We start from the raw sequence: 25,681 nt of genomic DNA on the forward strand, positions 1-25,681 counted from the left end.
TGCATCTTTTTTAGATATCTCTTAAATTTTCCTTTTATAAGGGAAATAAATTATTACCATTGATGCTAGAATTGGCTGGTAGGCAATCCCATCAAGGAGTTTAGTTTAAATATTTCCAGGTAAAGAATGCACTCCACAAATTGGAAAAAAAAAAAAAAGGGCACAAATACAAGGTGCCATTTATTTTATTGTAAAATAGAAGCTTAAACCCCCCCCCTCACTTTTTTTTTTTTAACATTGAAAAGGGATCATGAAAAAAGAAAGAAATGCTTCCAATAGGAATGCTGGTCAGTGGTTGTCAGTTTAGGACATTCTTCACTGTCAAATCCTGTTTCTCACTTCTTTGATATGAACATCAACTGACAGGCACTGAATGCAAAGCCTTCTTCATTGAGGTTTTATGCAGGCTGCATAGCCCTTCATAGCAAAGCAGTCTGAAAAATTGGCACCTGCAGGATTTGCATGTGAAAAAAACAAGTGAGTTGCATTTTACTGAAGTCTATTACTGTAAGTTATGTAAGTTCAGTAAGAAGAGCTAGATATTTGTTGCTGCTGGGCACTTAGTCTTTTTGGACACCTTATTTATCATCTAGTGACCCACAGACTTTATTGATAGCAGAAGGAGGAAGGCATGATCTCTGGCTTTATTGCAATTATTTATAACGGAATGGAGTTCTTTTTAATCCTCTACTTACAGGGTACACTTATATTTATCATTGATTAAAAAATTTCTTAAAATGATGAATTCCTATAGCTTTCAGAATAATATATCAAAAGTTAAATACATAACAGTAGGGTAACACAAATGTTATAAAACAGTGCAGACTTTAAAGAACTATATATGACCATAATAAATTAAAACTTATAAGAAAAATTAAATCTTTCATACTTCTGCACATATGGAAAAGCGCTGCTTCTCTCCACTTCTCCTGTTAAATCATGCTAACTAAACAACTCATAGGAATAACACATCTCGTCTTATATATGCAAAAGAACACATGCTAAGTCAGCTAAAGCACCATTATCAACATCAATGGGAATATTTTATACAGACTAGGTTATTATCTAAAGAGACATCTTCCAACTCCAGTTTTTTTAAATAGCCATTAATATAAGAGTTCCTAAATAATGTTTAAAGAACAGTGAACATTTTATTAAGGCAAACATTAGTTCAGTTTTAATGGAGGTAATTGTAAGTGATAAGACAGAGCAGGTTATCTCTGTGTTGTTTAAACAGAAGGAGCTACTTTGCACCATTTCCAGTAGCCATCTGTAGAAGAGAAGGGTTTGCACCTGTCTGTCCACACTAATTATAGATTAGGGCCAAAGAAATGAAATTTGAGGAGGTTTTCAGCTAATGAAATCCATACTGATTTTATTGTAAATGTGTTTTATGTAAAAAAAAAAAAAAGGTAATGGTTGAGTTATGAGTGAATAAATCCTTATGGAGCTGCTAGACACTTGGTTTTGAAGCACAATTCTCTTGCATTAACCTTTGATATATGCATATAAATAAAAAGACAACTTAGACAAGGATGCTAGTAGCCTTTGTTTGGCATTCATAACTACAACTTAGTGTGCATCAGCGAGATTCAGTATGCTATTTTAATATGTGCTGTAAAGCAGCTTAAATATTAAGACTATTGTAATATGTTGAAATGCAGATGAAGTAGAAGATGGGTTTTATTTCAGCTTATGCTTGTAAAATATTAGAAAGCCTTTGCTTTTCTTTCTGCATTTCAGCTTTGCACACATGAGAAATTAAAGCAAAATGAGTGAGGAATGCATTCTGCAATAAAAGGTCACATGAATGTCTACCACATCTGTTTATAGTAATTATGAACATAATTAACATAAGAATTACAAATGAAATAATGACAAGCTGAGCAATGAGATATTATGCCATAATGGTCATATGTTGGAATTCTCACATTATAGCACACTAGAATTCACATACTCAAAGAAAGAAAGAAAATGCTAGATTTTTATCTGAACTAATGCTTCCAAACTTATCTGCCTGGGGCAGATGGACTTCATGCTCTTATAGGGAGGTAACCTATTATTAAGAAAGAAAAAAAAAACAAGTTGAAATTAAGATTTCTGTTCTCTAGTGTGGACTGTAAGACAGCTGTGATTATAGAAATCACTTTCTGTTGTACCCTTATTCTCTGATTATACTTCTTGATTATTATGTTGCTTTCTCTTTCATTTTTTAATCTGAAAGCTTTGCAGTAAAACATTTGCCTTGGAAGAATCACAGATTCTTCCCATTTGAGTATTGGTTCAACTTTTCTATAACTGAGCTGAAAGTCTATGAACAAACAAGGTTTTAATAAAGATAATGTGCCATTACAAAATCAGAACATTGGTAGATTAGTTTTTGTAGAGTTTCTTCTTACCTTCAGTGTTTGGATACCTTTTAAAGAAAAACAGAACTTGGGTTTGAAAGTGGTAGTTTACTGTTACTTTTGTTTCAAAACAACATTTCTTCAAAGAGCATGTAATGGAAAAATCAGTGTGGACTTTTGTGAACTGTGTATTTTTTTTTCTTCCTAGAGTTATGTTGCATTTGTAGGTATTTGCATGTAGTCTCTGTCCAGACTGATCTAACTAAAAGGCAGTAAAGGCGAAGGGTATGTGGTTGTGTCTGGTAACTCTGAATGCAGTTTTCTTCTAACAACCAGAGAAAAGGTGAAAGGTGGTATTTTACGAGAGCTTAAATGACACTTCAGCAATCAGGTGTATTTTAAACATGTAAGAATGACAGATTCTCACCCATCTAGTACTTATTCACTTTTGTAACAGTGCTCTGGCAAATAAATGGTTTACTTCCTACCCTTGGACCTCTCTCTAACTATTGAAACTGGTCACTTTTTGAAGATTTATGGAGAAATATTACTTTGTTCTTGTCTCAGTGATACCAAGAGGTTTTCCACATTATTGGATTATTGGAGGATTGTGGCAGCGCCTTTTATATGACATTCATTGCATGACAAGATTTTTCACACATGCCCTTCCCCCACTTATGCCCAGCTTTTTCACTTTGCCTTTTCTATTATTCAGTCTCCCTTGATTCCATTTGGTGGGGGGGGGGGGGGGGCAATGGGGTGAGTCCACTGTACAAAAAAGAAAGAAAAATATCAGCCCCTTAAGACATATTTATTTTAGCTAAGTGATTTGGAGATTAAACAATACCACTTATTTTCTAAGAGATTTAAATATATATGTGTATATATATATATATACATATACATACATATATATATATCTCTTCTAAGAGGGGTTCTTGCTTTTCTGTTCCTTTATTCACTAGTTTTAGTGCTGCTCCCCCATCCATCTCACCCCCTTATATTGAGACCCTGTACACTAACAGTTTTATAGCTTGAAGTTTCATTGCAGCTGAAGCTATGGAGTATGCCATAAATAATTATATACTTTCCTGGTCACCTCATGCTGAACTTACTCTTCATGTTGCTGGGAGAGCTTCTTAACCAAGCTTTAGTGCCTGGAAACACAACCGAACACTCCCCATTCCCCTCCCCCCAATAAAATAACCTTCTTTGTTGCATTATGCGCTCTCCATTAAGGATCTGATCAGATGTTCAGATTGTCTGATGGGTGCATTTAAGAGTGAAAAGGGGCTCCCATGGGACTATTCAGGTGTATCTCCCTTCTGACCCTGATGGGATGGCGGTTGAACTCTGGTCTGACAGGCCAGGCATTAGCCCTTGCTTGTTCTCTGATTGATTCTCTGGTGGATGAAGAGCTGTGAGGCAACTTGGGTTGAGATTGATTGCCTCAATTTCAAATTCCCACCTCCAAACTAGACTCTCAGATGGAGCCTCCCTCCCCCATTTCTGGAGGTGGAGCAGGTGTGGAAGAGTCACCTGTAGCTCCCAATCACAAGTGGTCCTTCTTATCACAGTGACGCCAGCTGCACAGGTCTTCTGCTGGGACACATTAAAGCCTCGGGAATGAGGAGGCACTTCTCTGTCTGCCTGTATTTGCCTCTTTCTGTATGTTTAGGGTGTGTGTGTGTGTGTGTGTATTGTATTTGGGCTTATTGGGGTCAGCAGAGAAAGGGACAGAACCCCCATTTCAGGTTGGAATGGGGGCTGTATAACTGCTGGTAGGTCTCACTAGGTTTGCTTTTAGCAAATGGTGGGTATTTGGAAAGAGCTGAGATGGTCTCATTGTTATGCTGCACCAGAAGAGAGCTTTTAGTGTCCTTCTGACCTTGGCAGAACAGTCACAGTTTTCCAGTCCAGCCCCAGAACAGGGAAATGCAGTTTGCTAGTCCTCCTTTCACAGAGGGGAGGCAAGATTTGGACCTGCAGCTTTGGCTTTCCCCCTTGGCCAGCCCTGGGCTACCTGTCCCCCACTTTGCAACCCTATCGTGGCACCTGAGCCCCCAAGCCCTTTCCTGCCTTTTGATTTCTTCCACTCAGTCTGTGTGTGTCTCTCCCTCTCTCCCACTTTTCCTCCCTCTCCTGCTTCGTCTCACGCGCACCCTCTGTTTATTTTCCTGCCTCCATCTGGGCCCTGCTGATATTGTAATCACCCTGATGCACGTTGGCTTCTCTCCTCTCCCTCCTGCGCTCACACACTCACTCACACACAATGTGCCATCCTGACAAGCCTTTTACTTCTGATAAGCTCCGATGTGTGTTTAATGAATACAAAGCCGCGGTCTGGGTGCCGCCTTGGCTGTGGCCGCCTCTCCTGTGCTCCTTTGCCAGAAGGTAATCTCCGTGAACGGAGGGGGGAGGCAAGCAGGGAGGAAGGAGGGGTGTGAAAAGGTGGGAGGGGGGTGGCTGCTTCTCTCTCTCTCTCTCTCTCTCTCTCTTTCTCTCTTTCCCCCCCCTTCCAAATGATTCAGAAGTCGATAAGACCAGGAGAAGTGAAGATGTAACATGTTATCTGTCCCTTCTCTTAGCTGGTGGAGAGAATTTACATTTAAAGATTAGCAGAAGGAAAAAAGAGAAATCTGCCTTTTGTTGTGTGGGGTGAGGAAGGAGGCATCAGCCTGGGCCTGGCCGCTATCTCCCATCACCTCTGCTATCCAGACAGGACTCACCGAGGTGAGATTACCAGAGGGCCTTATCTTTAATTGGGTTTAGTTTTGCCAGTCTGAATAGGTTTAAAGAGACTTGATAAAGGGTGAACAATGGATTATTTATTGACTGGCCTCTGAAGCCTTTAGATGAAGAGGGGTGAGAACAGACTGCTTAACAACTTGATTAGTTGATTTTTATTTTTATTTTAAGGAAGAGACTGCATCCTTCTGGTAGAAGGAAGGGCCATAGAACTTGGATGAAATGTGATGGGCGTGCAAGTCCTATTTTCTTTTCAACCTTACCTTCTACCTGTCTCAGCACCACTGTCCTTATTTGGAACAAGAGTTTCATTTACGCTTTATGTTTAGGATGGATAAGCTGAGGAAAAGGAGCAGAAACTATTGCAATTGGTTCTTTGTGCTTAGTTTCGTGTCACTTGTTTGGAATGGGTGGTGGTGGATGCTAACAGTGAGACTTGAATGGTTGAGAAAAGCCAGTAAAACCTACTTTTCATATGAAATTGATAGATTGCATAATATGGTTTCAACAAGGTCTAGAGAAAAAAAGTCAACCAGGTTGATTTGTATTTTGGATTTAAAATACAAGCTTTTTTTCCCCCTTGGAGTGTATCCCTTCTCTCTTTCTTTCTCCTCTTTTTTTTTTTGGGGGGGGGGGCTCATACACTCATGCATTTATTTAAAAAATGGTTCAGTATCAACTTTAGAAGGCTTTATTTTTAAAGGGATAAAAATAAAAGTAGGAAAAACTGCTTGCTTTGACTCCTGCACATTGTCAAGATAGGTGTTTTCCTAGGTAAATATGATCCAGTAACTAAAAGCCTGATTAAAATTTGTTTAAAGCCAGGGGGGCATGTTTCCTTGTTGACAGCAGCAGATCGATTGGGTAAGACAATAGAGTCCCATTATTTCACTTCCATTGACTGAACATATTGACATTTCAGGTTTGCTGTTGCCTCAGTGAGCATGATGAAACACTGAAATTCACAGACCAACTGGCCAGAGTGGCACATATATTACTGTATGTCATTTCTGCCTTCAGGTTATCTTGTCACCCAGGCAGAATGGAAATGGGCAGCCTGAAATCCTTGGAAGGGGTAGTGCTCTTTCTGTCTTAAGAACATCTTTAATTTTACCCAGAATTTGGATGTTACAGAAAAATATGTGGATAACATTTTACTTTTTACATCAGATTTTACTAGTTCTGATAAAAATCCGATAAGCATCTCAGAAACCAATTCTTTATATATGTATTTTAAAAATATTAATGAGAGAGAAAACAGCATTCTGGCACATGCAATGCTGGGGATTGAACTTGGATCCTTATGCCTGAAAGTCCAGTGTACCACTTACTGGGTTACTCAGTCTCGGTCACTTTACTAATTATAGAATGTCCAGTTTTAGGATTTGCCTTTACCTTCCCCAGGCACTTAGAGTGAGTGGTTGGTCACATTATTCAGATGTTTATCAGCTTGTGCTTGTGTTACATCTATTTCTCTTCAGTCTGGGATACCCAAACATCCAGGCATCTGCTAGGTCTCTATTTGATAAAAAATAATATGTAAGATCCTTTGAAATATAGAGCCTGACTTTGATTGACTTCATGCTTTATTTGGGTAGGTGTAATACAAAAATATAATGTAGATATTTTATGACTATGTGAATGCATAGACTGGAAGTGTGTGTAAAAAACATATGTACATTTTAAGCTGAGGCAGAGAAAACACTAAATGCTCATTATCTTCTTAATCTGCACATTTTGCATAGCTTTTGCACAATCAAACTACATACTGCATAGAGATTGAGTCAAAAGAAATTTGAATCATGCAGGAAGTGAATCTGGAAAAGAGGCAATTTTTAAAGTTTAATGAAAATACAAACTATTATGAACATGCCTTATACATGGTAATTGTTGTCATCAAGTAGGCAACTGATGCCCTTTACAGCCTTTAGAACAAAACTAGTCCTTTATACCATTTTCATGAAAATGTTAGGTTTCTATTTGATCAGCAGGTGCTGTTGAGATGAAAGCCATGTGTAAATTTTCAGAAGGCCAAAAGTGTCAATTCAGAAAAGGAAAGTGATAAGAGAAAATGCAATCAGTTTTCCTGTTTTCAATTTGTGCAGGATTTGAAGAGCTGTTTTGTTAAACTGCTACATCTGCTCCAATATGAATATTGAACTACTTCCACTAAAAATAACAACCTATAATTTAGAAGCTACTGAAGTCTTTTGTTAATATGAGTGGGTTATTTAAAAACAACAAAAAAATAAATAAGTAAAAAATAAAAAAATAAAAAAGGCAATTTTCTTTTCTGACAATCCCATGCCTAGTGTGCATTTTCATTTGTTGTTACTTTTTATCCTTCACAGATAAATGCTATTATGCAATTAGGACCATATCTTGTTTGACTATGTAAGAGGTTTCCATAGGTGAAAATTCTGGCAATCTAAAACAGGTGCACACAAAACAAAATCTATTTTAAAATAACCTGTGTAAATACAGTTATTTAAAATAAGATAGTTATTTTTTACATTCTCTAATACCACAATTTTTAACTTACTGCTGATTGTTATAACAAAGTTAACACTATTTCATTCCATACTGAGAATTCTGTGATTTATTTCACCTTTAATATATAATACCTGCAAATGTAAGTTTAAGCTAATCAGGGATATTTTCCATAACAGGGCTTTCAGAATAATTTTTTTCATGCTTAAATAAAATGATTAAATTATGCTTGAGTGCCTGCATACAAAAGCTTTAGCTTCTATAGTACTGCTAATCAAATAAGTTTTATGGACAGGGAAAGTACCACATTAAAGAAGAACTGGATGCATCTTACTGGTGACATTTCTAGGAAAAATGTCTCCTTTTACAATCATCTACTATTAATTAAAAATTAAAACTTCAACACCTCTTATATATCCATGATAAAGATAATGCTTCATCTCTCTAATAAGACAATGAATGGCAGTGCTATCCCTGTGAAACTGGACACAAAAATTAAGGTAGAAGGAAGACTGCTGAAATTTGGATAAGGTTCAATATTGACTTTATCCACAATTGTAATTAGGTTAACTTGTGGCTGGAATAATTTGTCCAGGGTGAGACATGATTACTGTGTGAGAGCTCTTAGAGGCTATGTAGCTTGTGGCTTCACACTTGAATTGCCAGACAAACCCAGAATTTCTACAGAATGGATAAAAGGGAGGACAGACATGTGACGTAAGCATGTTTGGTATCAGCAAATGCAGTGTTTCTTTGCAAAAGCCAACATAAAAAAAAAAAGATAGTTTGAAAAACAGAATTGTGCATACTTGTGATTGCATGCATGCAACCAACCAAAGAATAACACTCTTAAAGAATGTTGTATTTATTTATTTATTTATTTATTTATTTATTTATTGTACCAGAGCATCACTCAGGTTCTGATGGTGCGGGGGGATTGTACCTGGTACTTTGGAGCCTCAGACATGACAGGTCTCTTTGCCTAATCATTATGCTATGTCCCCTCCCTGACCAAGAATGTCATTTTCAATTGGACTAAACTGTGGTGTGCTGTGCTGGCATGTATGTCAGGTGGGCAGATATGTGTATATGTAGACATATATGCACATATATTCATTCTTTGATGTGGCACCACACACTTGGACACTCAGGAAATGATGTTGAACTCTGATTGGTGTAAGAAAGTTGATTTCACAAACATAAGCTCATCACTTGGTATGTGACCTTGTAATGGACTGTTTTGTACTGAAACCATATTCAGTGTTGAAACCTCAATACCTTATATGGCAGCAGCAGAGAAAAAGCTGCTAGTGAATCTCTTGAGAGTGTTTATACTTGGATGCAGTGATGTGCAAGCTCTATCAGAACCAATTAGAAAATAATGCCCCTTAGTTGAAGTTTAAGCCATGAGGTTCACTTGGTTAAAAGTTTTAAAGCCATCAGTGCTACTGGGAATCTCTCATATTTACATTTATTATCAGTTTGTTTAATATCCTCTTGTTTTGGTAGTTCTGGTTGAGGTGACCTGTATAATGTGATGCATGGAAGAATAATGTAGTTTTTCTAAGTTTCTCACTGGTCAAGGTCTCTAAGGAAAGTCAGTATTTAGGTGAATTAGACCTTTAGAGTGTAGATATTGTTCAGTATGCAAGGCACAATTGCTGAGTTTTTCCATTTTCTCATTCAACAATTTGGGCACCTCTCATTTTCTTAAGGGATTATGATTGAGGCCTGGGGAACTAGCACAATGGTAATGCAAAAGACTTTCATGTTGGAGGTTCTAAGGTCCCAGGTAAAATCTCTCTGCCACCATAAGCCAGAGCTGAGCAGTGCTCCTGAAAAAGAGTAAAAAAGGAGAGAGAGATAGAAAAGGAATGTGATTGATTCAATTGATGAAGTTTTTAACACCTGAGATATACACCACTTCTCACCACTCTGGGCTGTCACAGACAGCTGTTGGCTTGGGAAGGGGGGGGGGAGGAACTGATAGACACTGAAATCTACTCTGAACCTGCCCTTCACCTTAACAAACATCATCATCACAGATTTTTAAATAAATGATTACCAGCATTTGACTTTTTTCATTTCAAAGAACTGACCCTACTTTCTAAGCCTCTGGCCACAGTTACTCATCTGTCTTGACCTTTTGTCCCAATTTGGAACATGAGAGATTTTTTTGTGTTCCCAGAATCAGAATCAGTTAACTCCTTTGTAGCCAAGTTCTAATAATGAGAGACCTGTTCTCTGAATGTATACATGGCTTAGTGTTCTCTCTAGCAGCTATGATCTACTTAGTCACCCTTATCTCTACTTATACCTTTGCTCCCAACTATGGATATCTATTAGCTGAATAACACTTGGGAACACCCAGTTGTCTGCTAGCCTATATCTGTTATATCGGTAGACCTTTTAATCCAGGCTATTAAATCACTAAGTTAGGTCCCCTTTTCCAACTTCCGCAGTTTTTTTTTTTCTTCACTTAAGAATCAGTCTGTCCACTTTATTGATCTCATCCAACACTTTGGAGCTGGCATGCTGCCCACTGTCTCTTGTCCTGGTAATTTGTCCCATCCCAGTTACTGTAGCAACTCTTTATCTTGATTTCAGTACCTTCCAGCTTGCCAAACCCAACTTTCTGGTCAGTTTATCAAAGGAGAGGGATCATGCATTATCTTGAGGTTTAATTGTAGTTCTGTAGTACGAAACATATCTGTGAAATTAAGAAATACAAACATTATGAAAGAAAGGAGCTGGTGTGTCATTTCCCTGACTCATAGCAACTTGGGGTTCCCTTTCTAGTTAAGCCTCTGACATCATGGGTGACCTGGTGTGCATTCCAGTCCCTAGGTAAATTCATACTTCTTTCCCCCATCTCTCTGGGGGCATTACTCAATTGGGGGGGGGGGTGGTGGTTAAACGTGAGACCTCAAGCATGAAAGACTTTGCCTAACTATTAAGCTGTTTCCCCCATCCCTTAGGTAAACTGAGAAAAAAATTAAGTGCAGATTCTGTGATTCTTAGGTTTTCCAACTCTGACATATGATACTGGAATTTCTCATGGTTAGGAGAATGCAAATATTGTTTATATTTTTTCATTCTGAGTTGAGAGGTGCTATTAATCTTCTTGTATAACTAGGAAATTGAATCAGAGTAGACTATTATTAAAGTGGCGTTGGGAATAGTCCCCCCCCCATAACCTCTCTGGATCTTAGGTCATTATCTGAATTTTCAGTTGTTACCCTATCTTTTTCGGAGGGGAATATTGGAGTGGAGTAAATAATCTGTTCATGCCATGAGAAGGAACTAAAGATTTTATATTTATTTGAAACCTGTTTGAAGATTTTTATTATTGGAGGGAGAGAGAGAGAGAGAAAGAATAGAGACTACAATGGAAACGTCCTTTAATGTAGTGGAGGAGGCCAGGCGGAACCTGAGTTGCCCACATGGCAAAGCAGCACACTATCCAAAGTGAGCTATTTCTCCAACTCAGAATTAAAGACTTTAAATTGTTACTTTTTTTTTTTTTTTTTTTTATATATACCAGAGCACTGATCAGCTCTGGTTTATGGTGGTATGGGGGATTGAACCTAGAACTTCAGAGCCTCAGACATGAGAGAGACTTTTTTTTAAATTAATTTTTTTATGTATAAAAAGGAAATATTGACAAAACCATAGGATAAGAGTGACACAGCTTCACACAATTCCTACCACCAGAACTCTGTATCCCAACCCCTCCCCTGATAGCTTTCCTATTCTTTAACCCTCTGGGAGTATGGACCCAAGGTCATTATGGGATGCAAAAGGTTGAAGGTTTGGCTTCTGTAAATGCTTCCCCACTGAACATGGGCGTTGACATGTTGAAACATACTCCCAGCCAGACTCTCTCTTTCCCTAGTCAGGAAGGGCTCTGGAGAAGCAGAGCTCCAGGACACATTGGTGAGGTTGTCTGTCCAGGGAAACCTGATCGACATTATGCTAGCATCTGGAACCTGGTGGTTGACAGGAGAGTTAACATACAAAGCCAAACAAATTGTTGACCAATCATGGACCTAAGGGCTGGAATAGTGCAGATGAAGAGTTGGGGGGGTCCATTTTGTAGATTGCTAGTAGGCATATTTTAGTTATATTCCAAAGGGCCTGTGGCTATACTAGTTTTTTTTTTCTTTTTCTTTTTTCTTCTTGCCCCTGAACCTGGAATCTGATATGCCAGTGGATCCAAGTTGTTATCTGGGGAGATGATGCCATGGCTGGGAAAAGGACCAGAAAGCTGGATTAGGGAAGAGAGTAGCTCCCTAATATGGGAAAGGGTATAAATATTGTTGACTGTAAACCCCATTGATTTAATGTGATCTGGGGCCCATAATTAGCTTAGGAGCCTATGTGATCTCTGCATCCCTGTAGATCTGAGCTCACATTCTGTAGTCATGAGTAGGAACATTTCATGCTGCCCCAATATGGACCCATCTTCCTCAGGTGTAGCATAGAGTATGTTGTCCATTCTCCCTTCAGAGGATGGGATATTCTCTATTATTGATCCAAGTTGAGGGCAAGGTCCTATGGGGGCCCACAAAGGTGTCTATTTTGTTGTTACTGATAGAGATGACCGATAACAATGGAGAGAGTGATTTATTTGAGGTCTAAGCCCAGGAAGTCTGTTTGGGAATCTCAGGACTCCCCGAATAGGGCCCCATTTGATGGAATGGCCTGGTAGTGACTAGAGAGTCATCATTAAAGGATGCCAGTCTCTTGCCCTTATTCAACTTTTACAGTCCTTGCTTTGATAAGGTTAGCTTTGGAATAAGTGAGAGAACTGCAATAGGAAGTAGGTGAGGAGGGTATCTAAGTCTAAGTAGACACTATTTCATTATGAACTTTATACTGACTCACTACAGACAGTTGTGTATTTTTGCTTTCAGGTATATATTTTGCCCTTATTTATGGATACATGTGAACATATGCTCTATCTTATGGGACCTGGCCTAAATCTAGATTTTGGGACTTTGTTAGGAAGTGAACCTCCTAGAAGGGAATTAGAGAATACCATGAAAGGAAAGCTCTCACCTGAGTGATGAGGGTGAAGGGTTGGCATTCCATACTTGATGTCTCTGAAGCATGCTGAGGTGGTATTCGTTGAATTGATTAGGCAGGGATCAGCAGGGATCAGCAGATTGAGTATCATTTGGTATGACTTGAGAAAAGCATGCAGGAAAGTGAGCCCCACCCCAAAGGTCCCAGGACTGGGGGAAATATAGGCTCTATAGTAGAAGTGGGAGATTCCTGCTATCTTAGGGTTTAACAAGACAATAGCTAGTTATTGCTATAATCATGTTTTTTTTTTTTTTTTGGCAATTGGGTTAACTTTGAAAAATCCCTTTGTTAGGATTTTCTGTATTATACACACCATCACCATATTTATGTCCTTTGACTTTATTTGTATATAGCTATACTATCGGTTGATTCTCTTTTCCCTGGACTAAGCTTTTAAGAGAGTCAACATATCAAAGACTCAGCCTATGTTTTAAAAAGACTCAGTCTGTGCTTTAAAAAGTTTGAAACACTCAATCAGTTCTTCCCCTCACATATTAATTAAATAGTGATTTATATGACTACAGATTAATGGGACTGTACATAAACAACATTCCCACCACCAAAAGACTGTGTTCCATCTCATTCCTGTCCCCCTTCCCCCCTTCCCACACCATGAAGCTGAACATCCACCCTCACCTTCAACCCAGCGTTTTCACTTTGGTGTCCTACTACAAAATTAGTCATGTCCTGCTTTTAGTTTCCCTTTCTGTTACTCTTTCTCAACTTCTGTTTATGAGTGGGATCATCCCATATTCGTCTTTATTTTTCTCTCTTGGCTCACTGAATATAATTCCTTCTAGCTCCATCCAAGATGGGTCAGAGAAGGTGGGTTCACTGTTCTTAATAGCTGCGTAGTATTCCATTGTGTATATATACCACAGCTTTCTCAGCCACTCATCTGTTCTTAGGCACCTGGGTTGCTTCCAGGTTTTAGCTATTAAGAATTGTGCTGCTATGAACATAGGTGTACAAATATCTTTTTGGTTGGGTGTTATTGAATCCTCGGGGTATATCGCCCGGAGAGGAATTACTGGATAAAATGGAAGGTACATGTCTAGCCTTGTGAGAGTTCTCCAGACTGCTCTCCACAGAGTCTGGGCCAATTTATATTCCTATCAGTAGTGCAGAAGGGTTCCTCTGTTCCCACAGCCTCTCCAGCATTTGTTGCTGCTGTCCTTTTTGATGTATGCCATTCTCATAGGATTGAGGTGGTATCTCAGTGTTGTCTTAATTTGCATTTCTCAGACAATCAGCAACCTGTAACAATTTTTCATATGTTTGTTAGCCTTTTGGATCTCCTCTGTAGTGAATGTTTTGTTCATATCCTCTGCCCATTTTTGGATGGGGTCATTTGCTTTTTTGGTGCTAAGTTTGCTGATATATTTGTATATTTTATGGATTAGTCTCCTGTCTGATGTATGGCATGTGAAGATCTTCTCCCATTCTGTGAAAGGTCTCTTTGTTTGTGTGATGGTTTCTTTGGATGTGCAGAAGCTTTTCAATTTGATGTAGTCCCATTGGTTTGTTTCTGCTATAGTCTTCCTTGCAATTGGGTTTGTTTCATCAAAGATGTCCTTGAGGTTCAGTTGGGAAAGTGTCCCACCCATGTTTTCCTCTAAGTATTTGGTAGTTTCTGGTCTAACATCCATGTCCTTGATCCATTTGGATTTAATTTTTGTTTCTGGTGAGATAAGGTGGTTCATTTTCATTCTTCTGCATCTTTCAACCCAGTTTTTCCATCACCATTTGTTGAAGAGAGCCTCCTTCCTCCATTTAATACTTTGGGCCCCCTCTTCAAATATTAGATGTCTATACTGTGGGAGTTTAGTTCTGGGCTTTCAATTCTGTTCCACTGGTCTGTGTGCCTATTTTTGTTCTAGTACCAGGATGTTTTGATAATGATGGCCTTATAATATAGTTTGATATCTGGGAGTGTAATGCCTCCATTTCCGTTTCTTTTCCTCATGATTGTTTTGGCAATTCTAGGTGTTTTCTGGTTCCAGATAAATGATTGGAGTTTTTGTTCTGTTCTCTTAAGGAAGCTTGGTAGAACTTTGATGGGTTTCATGTTAAATTTGTATATGGCTCTGGGGAGAATATTCATTTTTTAATTTTTTAATTTACTTATTTTCCCTTTTGTTGCCCTTGTTGTCTTTTTATTGTTGTTGTAGTTATTATTGTTATTGATGTCGCCATTGTTAGATAGGACAGAGACAAATAGAGAGAGGAGGGGAAGACTGAGAAGGGGAGAGAAAGATGCAGACCTGCTTCACCTCCTGTGGAGCAACTCCCCTGCAGGTGGGGAGCCTGGGGCTTGAACTGGGATCCTTAGGCCAGTCCTTGTGTTTTGTGCCATGTGTGCTTAACCCGCTGCGCTACTGCCCAACTCCTGAGAATATTCATTTTGATATTAATTCTTCCAATCCATGAGCCTGGGCTGTCTTTCAATTTCTTGGTATTGTTTTCTATTTCCTTGAATAGTGACTCATAGTTTTCACTATATAAGTCTTTCACTTCTTTGTTCAGCTTTATTCCTAGGTATTTTTTTTTATTTTGCTATAGCAGTGAATGGGAGTGATTTCTCGATGTCTTCTTCTTCTTCAGATTTAGTGTTTGCATACAGAAATGCCACTGATTTTTGTACATTGATTTTGTAGCGTGACACCTTGCTATATTGCCTAATAACTTCCCAATAGTTTTCTGTTGGATTTTTTTAGGTTTTTCTATGTATACTATCATACCGTCTGCAAATATTGAGAACTTGATTTCTTCCTTTCCAATCTGTATTCCTTTGATTTCTTGCCATAGCCTGATTGCTATGGCAAGTACTTCCAATACTACATTGACAAGTAATGGTGTTACTGAACAACCTTGTCTAGTCCCTGATCTGAGGGGGAATGCTTTCAACTTGTGTCCATTGAGCATGATGTTGGCTGTAGGTTTGCAATATATGCACTCCACTATCTTGAGAAATTTCCCACCTGTTCCCATTTTTTGTAGTGTTTTGAGCATGAATAGGTGTTGGATTTTGTCAAAGGCTTTCTCTGCATCTATTGAGATAATCATGTGGTATTTGGCTTTTCTTTTATTGATGTGGTGAATGACATTGTTTGACTTATGTATGTTGAACCAGCCTTGCATTCCTGGGATAAATCCCACTTGGTCATGATGAACAGTCTTTTTGATATACTGCTGTATCTGGTTGGCCAGGATCTTGTTTAATATTTTGGCATTTATTTTCATCAGAGATATTGGTCTGTAATTTTCCTTTTTTGTTGTGTCCCTATCTGCTTTTGGTATCAGGGTGATGCTGGCTTCATAGAAGGTAGGAGGTAGTGTTTCTGTTTCGTTCATCTTGTGGAAAATATTTAGAAGTATAGGTATTAGCTGTTTTCTGAAGGTTTTGTAGAATTTGTTTGTGAAGCCATCTGATCCAGGACTTTTGTTGTTGGGAAGATTCTTAATAACTGTTTCAATTTCTTTGTCAGTGACTGGTGCATTTAGGTTTTGTAGTTCTTCTTGGTTCAGTTTTGGAAGGGCATATGTTTCCAGAAATTCTTCCATTTCTTCCAGATTCTCTATCTTGGTGGCATATAGGTCTTCATAGAAGTTTTGCATGATTTTTGGGATTTCTGTGGTGTCAGTTGTGATATCTTCTTTATAGTTTAAAATTCTGTTTATTTTCATCTTCTTCCTTTTTAATTTTTTTTTTTTTTTTTTTTTTTTTTTTAGTGAGTCTGCCTAGTGGTTTGTCAATCTTGTTTAATTTTTCAAAGAACCAACATTTGGTTTCACTGATCTTTTGTATGGTTCTCTTATTTTTGATGTTGTTTATTTCTGCTCTAATTTTGGTGATTTCTGTCCTTCTGGTTGCTTTAGGTTCCTTTGTTCCTCTTCCTCTAAGTCCTTAAGATGTGCATTATGGTCGTTTATTTGAGCTTTTTCTTGTTCTTTAATATGTGATTGTATGGCTATGAGTTTCCCTCTCAGAACTGCTTTAGCTGTTTCCCAAATATTTTGATAGCTTTTGTCCTCATTTTAATTTGTTTCCAGGAACATTTGAATTTTTTGCTTGAGTGTCTCTTTGTCCCAGAGGTTTTTAATCAGTATGTTATTTATTATCCAAATTCTGTGACTTTTAGTAATTTTCTGTTTGTTGTTAAATGTTAGTTTTACTCCACTGTGGTCTGAGAAGATATTTGGGATGATTTCATTGCTCTTGAATTTGTTGATGCTCTCTTTGTGGCCTAACATGTGGTCTGTTCTTGAGGATGTGCTGTGTGGATTTGAAAAGAATGTGTATTCCAGTTTTTTTGGAGTGAAGAACTCTGAAAATGTCCAGGAGGTCTAGTCTGTCCATGTCTTCATTTAATTCTCTTGTTTCTTTGTTGATTCTCTGCTTCATTGATCTAAGTGTGAGAGTGGGGTATTGAAGTCTCCCACTACTATTGTATTACTATTGATGTATTTTTGTAGTTCTTTTAGTTGGTGTTTGATGTATTTAGATGGTCCATCATTGCCTGCACAGATGTTAATAATTGTTAAATCTTCTTGCCTGATTTATCCTTTAATCATTATGTAATGGCCTTGCCTACCTTTTATTACTTTATTTAATTTAAAGTCTATTGTGTCCGATATGAGGATGGCTGCTTCTGCCTTTTTTTGTGGTCTATTAGCCTGTAGGATAGTTATCCATCCTTTTACTTTGAGTCTGTGTTTGTCTTGTTGGGTCATGTGGGATTCTTGCAAACAGTATATGGTTGGGTTGTGTTTTCTGATCCATACTCCCACTCTGTGCCTTTTAATGGGTGAATTTAACCCATTGACATTTATTGATATCATGGATTGAGTGTATTGTAGTGCCATTATTCAACAATTTTTTATTTGCTCTGATGTATGGCAAGTATTTTGTTGATGCTTTTGTTTATAAGAGGTGTTTTAGAACCTCTTTCAGGGCAGGCTTGGTGATAGCTGCCTCCTTTAACTGTTGTCTGTCTGAGAAGGTTTGGATCCCTCTATCTAGTTTGAATGAAAGTCTAGCAGGATATATTATCCTTGGTTGAAACCCTTTTTCATTCAGGGCTCGATAGATATCTTACCATTCTCTTCTGGCTTTTAGAGTTTGAGTGGAGATGTCTGCTGATAGTCTTATGGGTTTTCTCTTGTATGCAACTTTTTGTTTTTCTCTTGTAGCTTTTAGGATACTTTTTTATCCTTACTTCTTTTCATTGTAACTATGATGTGTCTTGGTGTCTTCAGGTCTGGGTTGATTCTGTTTTGGACTCTCTGGGCCTCTTGAATCTTAATGTCTTTTCTGTTGTTTAGGTCTGGGAAGTTTTTTTTCTTTTTCCTAAAATTTTTTTTTAAATTTTTTATATTATTATTTTAAAATTTTTTTATTTAAGAAAGGATTAATTAACAAAACTAGAAGTTAGGAGGGGTACAATTCCACACAATTCCCACCACCCAATCTTCATTTCCCACCCCCTCCCCTGATAGCTTTCCCATTCTCTATCCCTCTGGGAGCATGGACTCAGGGTCATTGTGGGTTGCAGAAGGTAGAAGGTCTGGCTTCTGTAATTGCTTCCCCGCTGAACATGGGCATTGACTGGTCGTTCCATACTCCCAGTTTGCCTCTCTCTTTCCCTAGTAGAGTGGGTCTCTGGGGAAGCGGAGCTCCAGGACACCTTGGTGGGGTCTTCAGTCTAGGGAAGCCTGGCTGGCATCCTGATGACATCTGGAACCTGGTGAATGAAAAGAGAGTTAACATACGATGCCAAACAAATTGTTGAGCAATCATGGACCCAAAGCTTGGAATAGTGGAGAGGAAATGTTAGGGGAGTACTCACTGCAAACTCTAGTGCACTTTTGCTTTCAGGCATATATTTTGCAGTAGTTTACAGATACATGTGAACATATGCTCTCTCTCACAGCGACTGGTGTATATCTAGGTTATGGGACTTTGTTAGAAAATGAACCACCTGAGATGAAATTAGAGTATACTATGAAAGGAAAGATCTCACCTGAGTAATGAAGTTGAAGGGTTGTCATTCCACATGTGAAGTCTCTGGACACAGTCTGAAGTGAAGCATGTTGAGGTGGCAATCGTTGTGTTGGTTAGGTTGTGATCGGCAGATGCAATATTATTTGATATGGATTGGGAGAGGCATACGGGAAAGTGGGCCCTATCCAGTGGTTCCAGGACTGAGGGAAGTAGAGGCTCTATAGTGGAGATGTGAGGTTCCTGCTGTATTAGGGTTCCAAAAGACATTGGATAGTTAATGTTATCATCACATTATTTGGTAATTGGGTTAACTTTGAAAAGTCCTTTTGTTAGGGTTTGCTGTACAGTACCCAGTATCTTGTATATAGCTGTGCTATTGGTTGCTTCTGATCTACTTGGTCTAGGCTTTTGAGAGAGTCTGCATATCAATTTCACAGCCTATATATTGAAAAGATTCAGTTTGTGTTTTGAAAAACTTCGAGTAATACAGTTAATTTTCCCCCTCTCATATTAACTAGTTATTTATATGACTACATTTTACTAGGAGTGTACATAAACACATTTCCCACCACCAAAAGACTGTGACCCATCCCTCCCACCCACTCCCACCCCCCACTGGCCCAGGAAGCTGTATGTCTACTCCTAACCACAGGGTTTTTACTTTGGTGACCTACTTACAATTTGGTCAGGTCCTGCGTTTAGTTTCTCTTTCAGATCTTCTTAGTCAACTTCTGTTGATGAGTGGGATCATCCCATACTCATCTTTATCTTTCTGACTTAGCTCACTTAACATAATTCCTTCTGGCTCTGTCCAAGATGGGTCAGAGAAGGTGGGTTCATTGTTCTTGATAGCTGCATAGTATTCCATTGTGTATATATACCACAGCTTTCTCAGCCACTCATCTGGTGTTGAGCACCTGGGTTGCTTCCAGGTTTTAGTTATTATGAATTGTGCTGCTATGAACATAGGAGTACACACCTCTTTTTGGTTGGGTGTTATGGAGTCCTTGGGGTATAACCCCAGGAGAGGAATTACTGGTTCATATGGAAGGTCCATGTTTAGCCTTCTGAGAGTTTTCCAGACTGCTCTCCACAGAGGCTGTACCAATTTACATTCCCACCAGCAGTTTAAAAGGGTTCCTCTGTCCCCACAACCTCTCCAGCATTTGTTGCTGCTGTCCTTTTTGATGTATGCCATTCTTACAGGAGTGAGGTGGTATTAGTGTTGTCTTAATTTGCATTTCTCTGACAATCAGTGACCTAGAGCAGTTTTTCATATGTTTGTTAGCCTTTTAGATCTCCTCTGAGGTGAATGTTTTGTTCATATCCTCTGCCCATTTTTGGATGGGGTCATTTGCTTTTTTGGTGCTAAGTTTGCTGAGCTCTTTATATATTTTGGTAGTTAGTTTCTTGTCTGATGTCTGGCATGTGAAGATCGTCTCCCATTCTGTGAAGGGTCTCTTTGTTTGTTTAATAGTTTCTTTGGATGTGCAGAAGCTTTTCAATTTGATGTAGTCCCATTGGTTTGTTTCTGCTTTAGTCTTCCTTGCAAATGGGTTTGATTCATCAAAGATGTCCTTGAGGTGTAGGTGGGAAAGTGTTTTACCAATGTTTTCCTCTAAGTATTTGATTGTTTCTGGTCTGACATCTAGGTCTTTGATCCATTTGGAGTTGATTTTTGTTTCTGGTGAGATAAAGTGGTTCAATTTCATTCTTCTGCATGTTACATCCCAGTTTTCGTCTGGGAAGTTTTGTTCCATTATTTCCTGTATAATGTTTGCTTCCCCTTCCTCTCTTTCTACCTCTGGCAGGCCAATTATATGAATGTTACTTCTTTTGAGATCATCCCCTATGTTTCTGTTGTTGTTTTCAGTGTCTCTCAAGCCTTTTTGAGCTCATTTACCTCTTTCTTTATTTTCTTTAGCTCATCCTCTGTCTGGATGATTCTGTTTTCTGCTTCTGTTAGCCCGCTTTCCCTTCCCTCAGCTTCTTTCTTCAGTTCTGTTATAGTATTAGCTTCTTCTGCTAATTGACCTTTTAGGTCAGCTATTTCAGCTTTCATTTCTCTAATTACCTCAAGGTCACTAGTATTTTCCTTGAGGGTCTCATCTGTTGTTTCCCTTATTCTGATATCCCTTTCCTCCATAGTGTCTTCATTTCTGTGATTATTAGGTTTATTATTGCTTGCATACTTTTCTTATCTATGGTTACTTCTGACTGATTTGGAGTTTCTTCTGGGCTCTTGTCTTCATTGTGGTAGCAGTTTTATTTCCTCTTAATTTAAGCTTTTTTTATTGATGTTTTTTTAATTTTTCTGTTCTGTCATTCTTCAGTTGTTGTATTTTGAATACAAGCTATGCTGTACTAAATACCTTTATGACAAATGCAGTTACCAACCTCAGCAATTACAACAATAGTAACTGAAGCAAGGATTGATGCAATTTAAATTTAACCAATACCAGTTAGCCAAACATCACCTCCAGTCCACGAAAAAATAGCAACCAAATCCAAAAGAAAAAGAAAGAGAAAGGAGAAACTGAAAGCAAGAATAGACAATTATGCAAAAATATGTCCACTGAAAATTCTAGGGATAGCAAGAGGAGAAAGGGAAGTAAAAAAGAGAGACACACACAGAGAGCCCATTCTAAGTCAAATTTCTTTCCCCAAATAATTCACAAAAAAGTTTTAGTGAATTCAGAAAGCTAAAGAAGGAGGAAGAAAGAAAAGAAGACAAGAACAAGAAAAAAACAAGAGCGTGAAATGAATTTTTTTTTTTTTCTGAATTAGCTAGGAGAAGGGAAAAAGGTGAGGACAGTGGAGGGAAGAGGTAGTGAGAAACAAGTTCCTCTCACAATGGATAGGACACCCAGTCACCTAACAATGGAAAAAACAATAACAGTTAATTTTGGTCAACCTGAAGGAGAGGGGAAAAGGGACACATGTATATATAATAGTAATAATAAAATAGAATAGAGTAAAAAACCCTAGTAGTCAGTCTGCAGCTGGAATGACTCTGGATTGGCTCAGGCAGCCTGAGAACTGAGCAAAGACAGCCAATTGTATAATTTTCCAAAAAAAAAAAAAAAAAAAAAAAAAAGACCTCCAGGTAGTCTTTCCCAGGCAGGGGTGAGGTTCTTATTGGTCAGATATTTTATCACTCAAATAGAGCTTCAGCCACTTAGAAAGAAAAAAAAGAGAGAGAGAGAGAGAGAGAAGGAAATAAAAAATGAAAAGGATTGGAATGACACCCTTGGTAATCCAGGAATCTTGGTAAAGAAAATAGCTCAATGGGAAACCTGTTAGGAGCAACTGTCCAGCCCTTAGGGTCTGGTTCTGGGGTGAGTGGGAGGGGTGAGCTTCAGGAATATTTCCTTTCTTTTGCCTCCGTTTTCTCACCCAAAAGTGAGCTATAGGACCCCTTCTTGGAGTCACACTTAGGACCCCTTATTCACCGTCCTGCTGACATCCCAGTATCCTTTCCTAACCAACGAGTCCTAGGTCACAGGCCACTGCTTGTTGGAGCTCATGTCAGCAGCTGCCTCCAAGTCGTAATCTTGGCTCTGCCCCCAAAAGCCTCTTTGCATAACCATTATGCTATGTACCTCTGCCCTAGACTTTAGATTTTACTAAAGGAAAATAGCCTTTGTAATTTCTCAAAGTACCTGCACAAGGTGAACTTGGTACCTGAGGGCAAGAGCGAGGGGTTAAATGCTGAATTATGGAGGTGATTTGGTTGTGCTCATCAAGAGTGTACTTGGATGTTTGCCAGTCTCCACATTTGAACTCAAGTGACTTGGGAAATTTAGAAAATCACCTCTATAAATCATTTTTGAAAATAACATAACAAATAATAACTTATTTAAGTAAATGAGGACACATAATCATTTGACTATGAAACTTCCCTTAAATAAGGAAGATTAAGACATCATCCTATGGTATAGTCTGAAAAAAGCCTTTCTTGGTTTCTAAATAATCAGTAAGAGGCCAGAGAGACAGAGTAGTAGCTGTGCTAAAGGCCTTCATAACTGAGTTTCTGAAGTCCCAGGTTCAGTCTCAACATCACTATAAGCCAGAGCTGTGCAGTGCATGTGTATAACAAAACAAAAGAAGAAAAAAAAAACAACACTGTGTTAATCTACTTATTCAGTAATGATTTTTTTTCCATTGTCAAATAAACTTTTACTGACATATCATCCTTTATTGTTCTTAACTAGCACCACTGTTGATGTCAGGAGGGTGGCAGCCATCAGCATTGCAACTCACAGACTGAACAGTTTCCAGGATCACTTTAATGATTTCAGAAAATTCTCTCCCTAAAAAATTGGTGCCTTATTTGCTGGGCAATGTTGACAGTTTCATCAAAAGTTATACTTCCTCTGTACTTAACAGAAAAGGGTCATAGTAGTTTTGTCACAACCCAAGGTCAACAGACCCCAACATCCTTCCTCATCCAATTTCAGGGTTTTCCTAAGCTTTCAGCACAGAATCATCCCTATAGAGAACGACTCTTTTTCCTAAACTAGACTTATGTATAAGCTCACCACTTGATTGCATTGTCCTATAGAACTGGTCAGGTAGACCTAACAACATTAGTGAGAGGCTAAAAATGATTTAATATTTGTCTACTTATTTAGTTGGTAAAAAAAAAATGCAGAAACTATTTAAATTTGACCTTATTTTATAAAGCTGCTAATAGTGAAATGGGACTGAATTTCTTGACAACTTAAAAATCATTCCATTTTTACATTTCTGATTTGATCAAGGTGAACAGTTTGCTTTCTTCCAGGTTAGCAGTGGAAACATTTTTTGTTTACTAGGAAGATCTGTGATTGGCAGGACTTCGTAGTTAATCTTGTTTTCTTTTTGTGGTTAGAAATAGAAACCATAGTAATAATTGTGGGCTTCCTAGGTTGTAGAAATTGTTTGCATTGACATTCAAAGTTCACTGGGAGGTCAGGTTGAAATTCTTTGCCACAAAGGAGATGTCTTAAGAGTAAGCCTGTACCTAGCCCTGAGTTAAGTCCTGACATTACCATATTGAATTTTGGATCATACAAACAATAGAGAAAATATCACCATGATAGGTAGTGGCAGTTTATATAAAACTCAAAGAACTTGGTGGCTACTGATGAGAGGAGAAAAAGTATTGCCAAAGCAGTAATGGTCTGGATGTAGCCAGATCTATTACAACTATAGGAGCAAAAATGAGCTTCTGTGAGTATTTGGGAGGTTCCTTCTGCTAGATATTTTGGGTACTTCACCCAGTGACACATGAGCAGGAGATTAGAAAAATAAGAGGAAACAGATGTTTTTAGAGTTGTAGTTCAAAGAGCTATGACAGCAGCAATGCAGAAACCATTTCACCTATATGCCCAGTGTAGCAAGTGGAAGCCACCTTCCAGTGGATGTTGTAAGTCTGCTGCAAATTTGTGCTTTAAATACAAAGTCTTAGAAAGTTGGTTGTTCCATTTGGTCCAAAGAAGATGTACTGTATTCCTTCTCCTCACCTCAAGATACAGGAAGATATAAGCTGCACAACAGGTCATGAAAGACTGCTAGTTTATTTTCTGAATCTCCGCATATGTTATGTACACAGTGATGAGCAAACACAGCTGGGAAGAACAGCAGATGATATTGGGACTGGAACTGTGGTGTTTATCAGACTGACACAGTAATCTTTCTTTCCAGTGAAAGTGTTCTTTTTAAGTGACTGTTATGATTCTGCAACTTTCATCTTGTGTCAGACAAGTATTCTTGACTACCCCACCCCTTTGCTTACCTGTCACACATTTTCATTCTCATCTCTGGCTAGATTTAGAGTGAAGTTCACATTTGACCTCTGCTGGGGAAATGGATGTAGAGAATAGCTTCTCGTTATTTTGCTTAAATAGGAAAGATAGGTCAGCTGAGGTCTAAATGGAAAGTAATGTGATCAGCCTCCATTGTCTTGTCCCAGTCAAGCTTTGAGTTGGCCAGCGAGAGTAGGTATAAAATATGAGAGGATAATTTAAGAACAATAAAATGAGCAGCTCATTAAGCCTAACTTGATTATGTTTCAAGAAAGGAATATATTCTTTAGGTAGCTCTGGTAGTGATGCCCTTCAGGGTGTTTGGCAGAAAACTAGGCTTTTTACTTCTAGTTATACATCTGAAGTAAATTAATATTTACTTAGTTACAAATTAATACTTAATATCAATACCTTCCATTGCCTAAAATGCTGTGTTAGATGGATGTACATAGCAAAGAGTAGATATAGTTCTCACTGAATGATAAACCCACACAGGACAAATAAAATAGCTACAAACAGTGGTAGGGCTTGATAACTGGAATAGTAAATGATTTCAGAGGCTTTCATTTCATTTTCATTTTCAAGTTGGAATTTCAGCTCCTTTTGAGACAGGTAGGATTTGTCAAGGCAAAGTTTATTGTACTAGGGATACTGGGGTTGTGGACATTTATAAAATAAGAATAGGGAAGGCAAAAAGAAATCCATATGTGGAAAAAGGCTGGAGGAGGAAAGGAAGGTGGTGGAAAAATCAGTGAACAAATGTGGCTATAGCAAAAATCAAAACATAACACCCTCACCTCCATAAAGAGACCTGTGTGATGATAAATGAATAGAATGGTCATGTATGTGCTGAATAAAGGCATTATAATTTGAGCTTTGTCTTTGGAGTACTCCAGTAGTTGGAGAAGATGTCCTATGGGGACCTTCCTCTACCTCCTTCTTCTCCTCTTCCCATTGAGAAGTAGCTTAATGGGTGTCCAGATTGGTCGAGTTCAGGCCTTTTACTCACTACAATTATGTTGTAAAGCCAGGCCAGTTCTGCTTTTACATGTTTATGTATCTATTATGCTTTCTAGATGTATTTCTTTTGAGCAAAACATGCCTTGGTAAAAATAGATCTCAATGAAACAAAAGTAAAAAGCAAACAACAGAAATTATGTCAGGCAAAGGAATACTGAGTAAAGCGTGGAGTCATAGTTCTAAAGAGATAATGT

General features: G+C 38.3%; 1 protein-coding gene across 1 annotated transcript in view; it reads left to right on the top strand.

Moving 5' to 3' along the window:
• Nucleotides 1-4,314: 4,314 nt before the first annotated feature.
• Nucleotides 4,315-25,681, top strand: part of RUNX1T1 (RUNX1 partner transcriptional co-repressor 1) — a 167,229-nt gene continuing 145,862 nt past the window's right edge. Inside the window, 4 exon segments of the mRNA XM_060199104.1 lie at nt 4,315-4,716; nt 4,718-4,742; nt 4,937-4,971; nt 4,973-5,081. Coding sequence (XP_060055087.1) covers nt 4,621-4,716; nt 4,718-4,742; nt 4,937-4,971; nt 4,973-5,081 — 265 coding nt within the window. The 5' untranslated portion in view covers nt 4,315-4,620.

This window comes from Erinaceus europaeus, chromosome 1 (assembly GCF_950295315.1).
Source record: "Erinaceus europaeus chromosome 1, mEriEur2.1, whole genome shotgun sequence".
NCBI lineage: Eukaryota > Metazoa > Chordata > Mammalia > Eulipotyphla > Erinaceidae > Erinaceus > Erinaceus europaeus.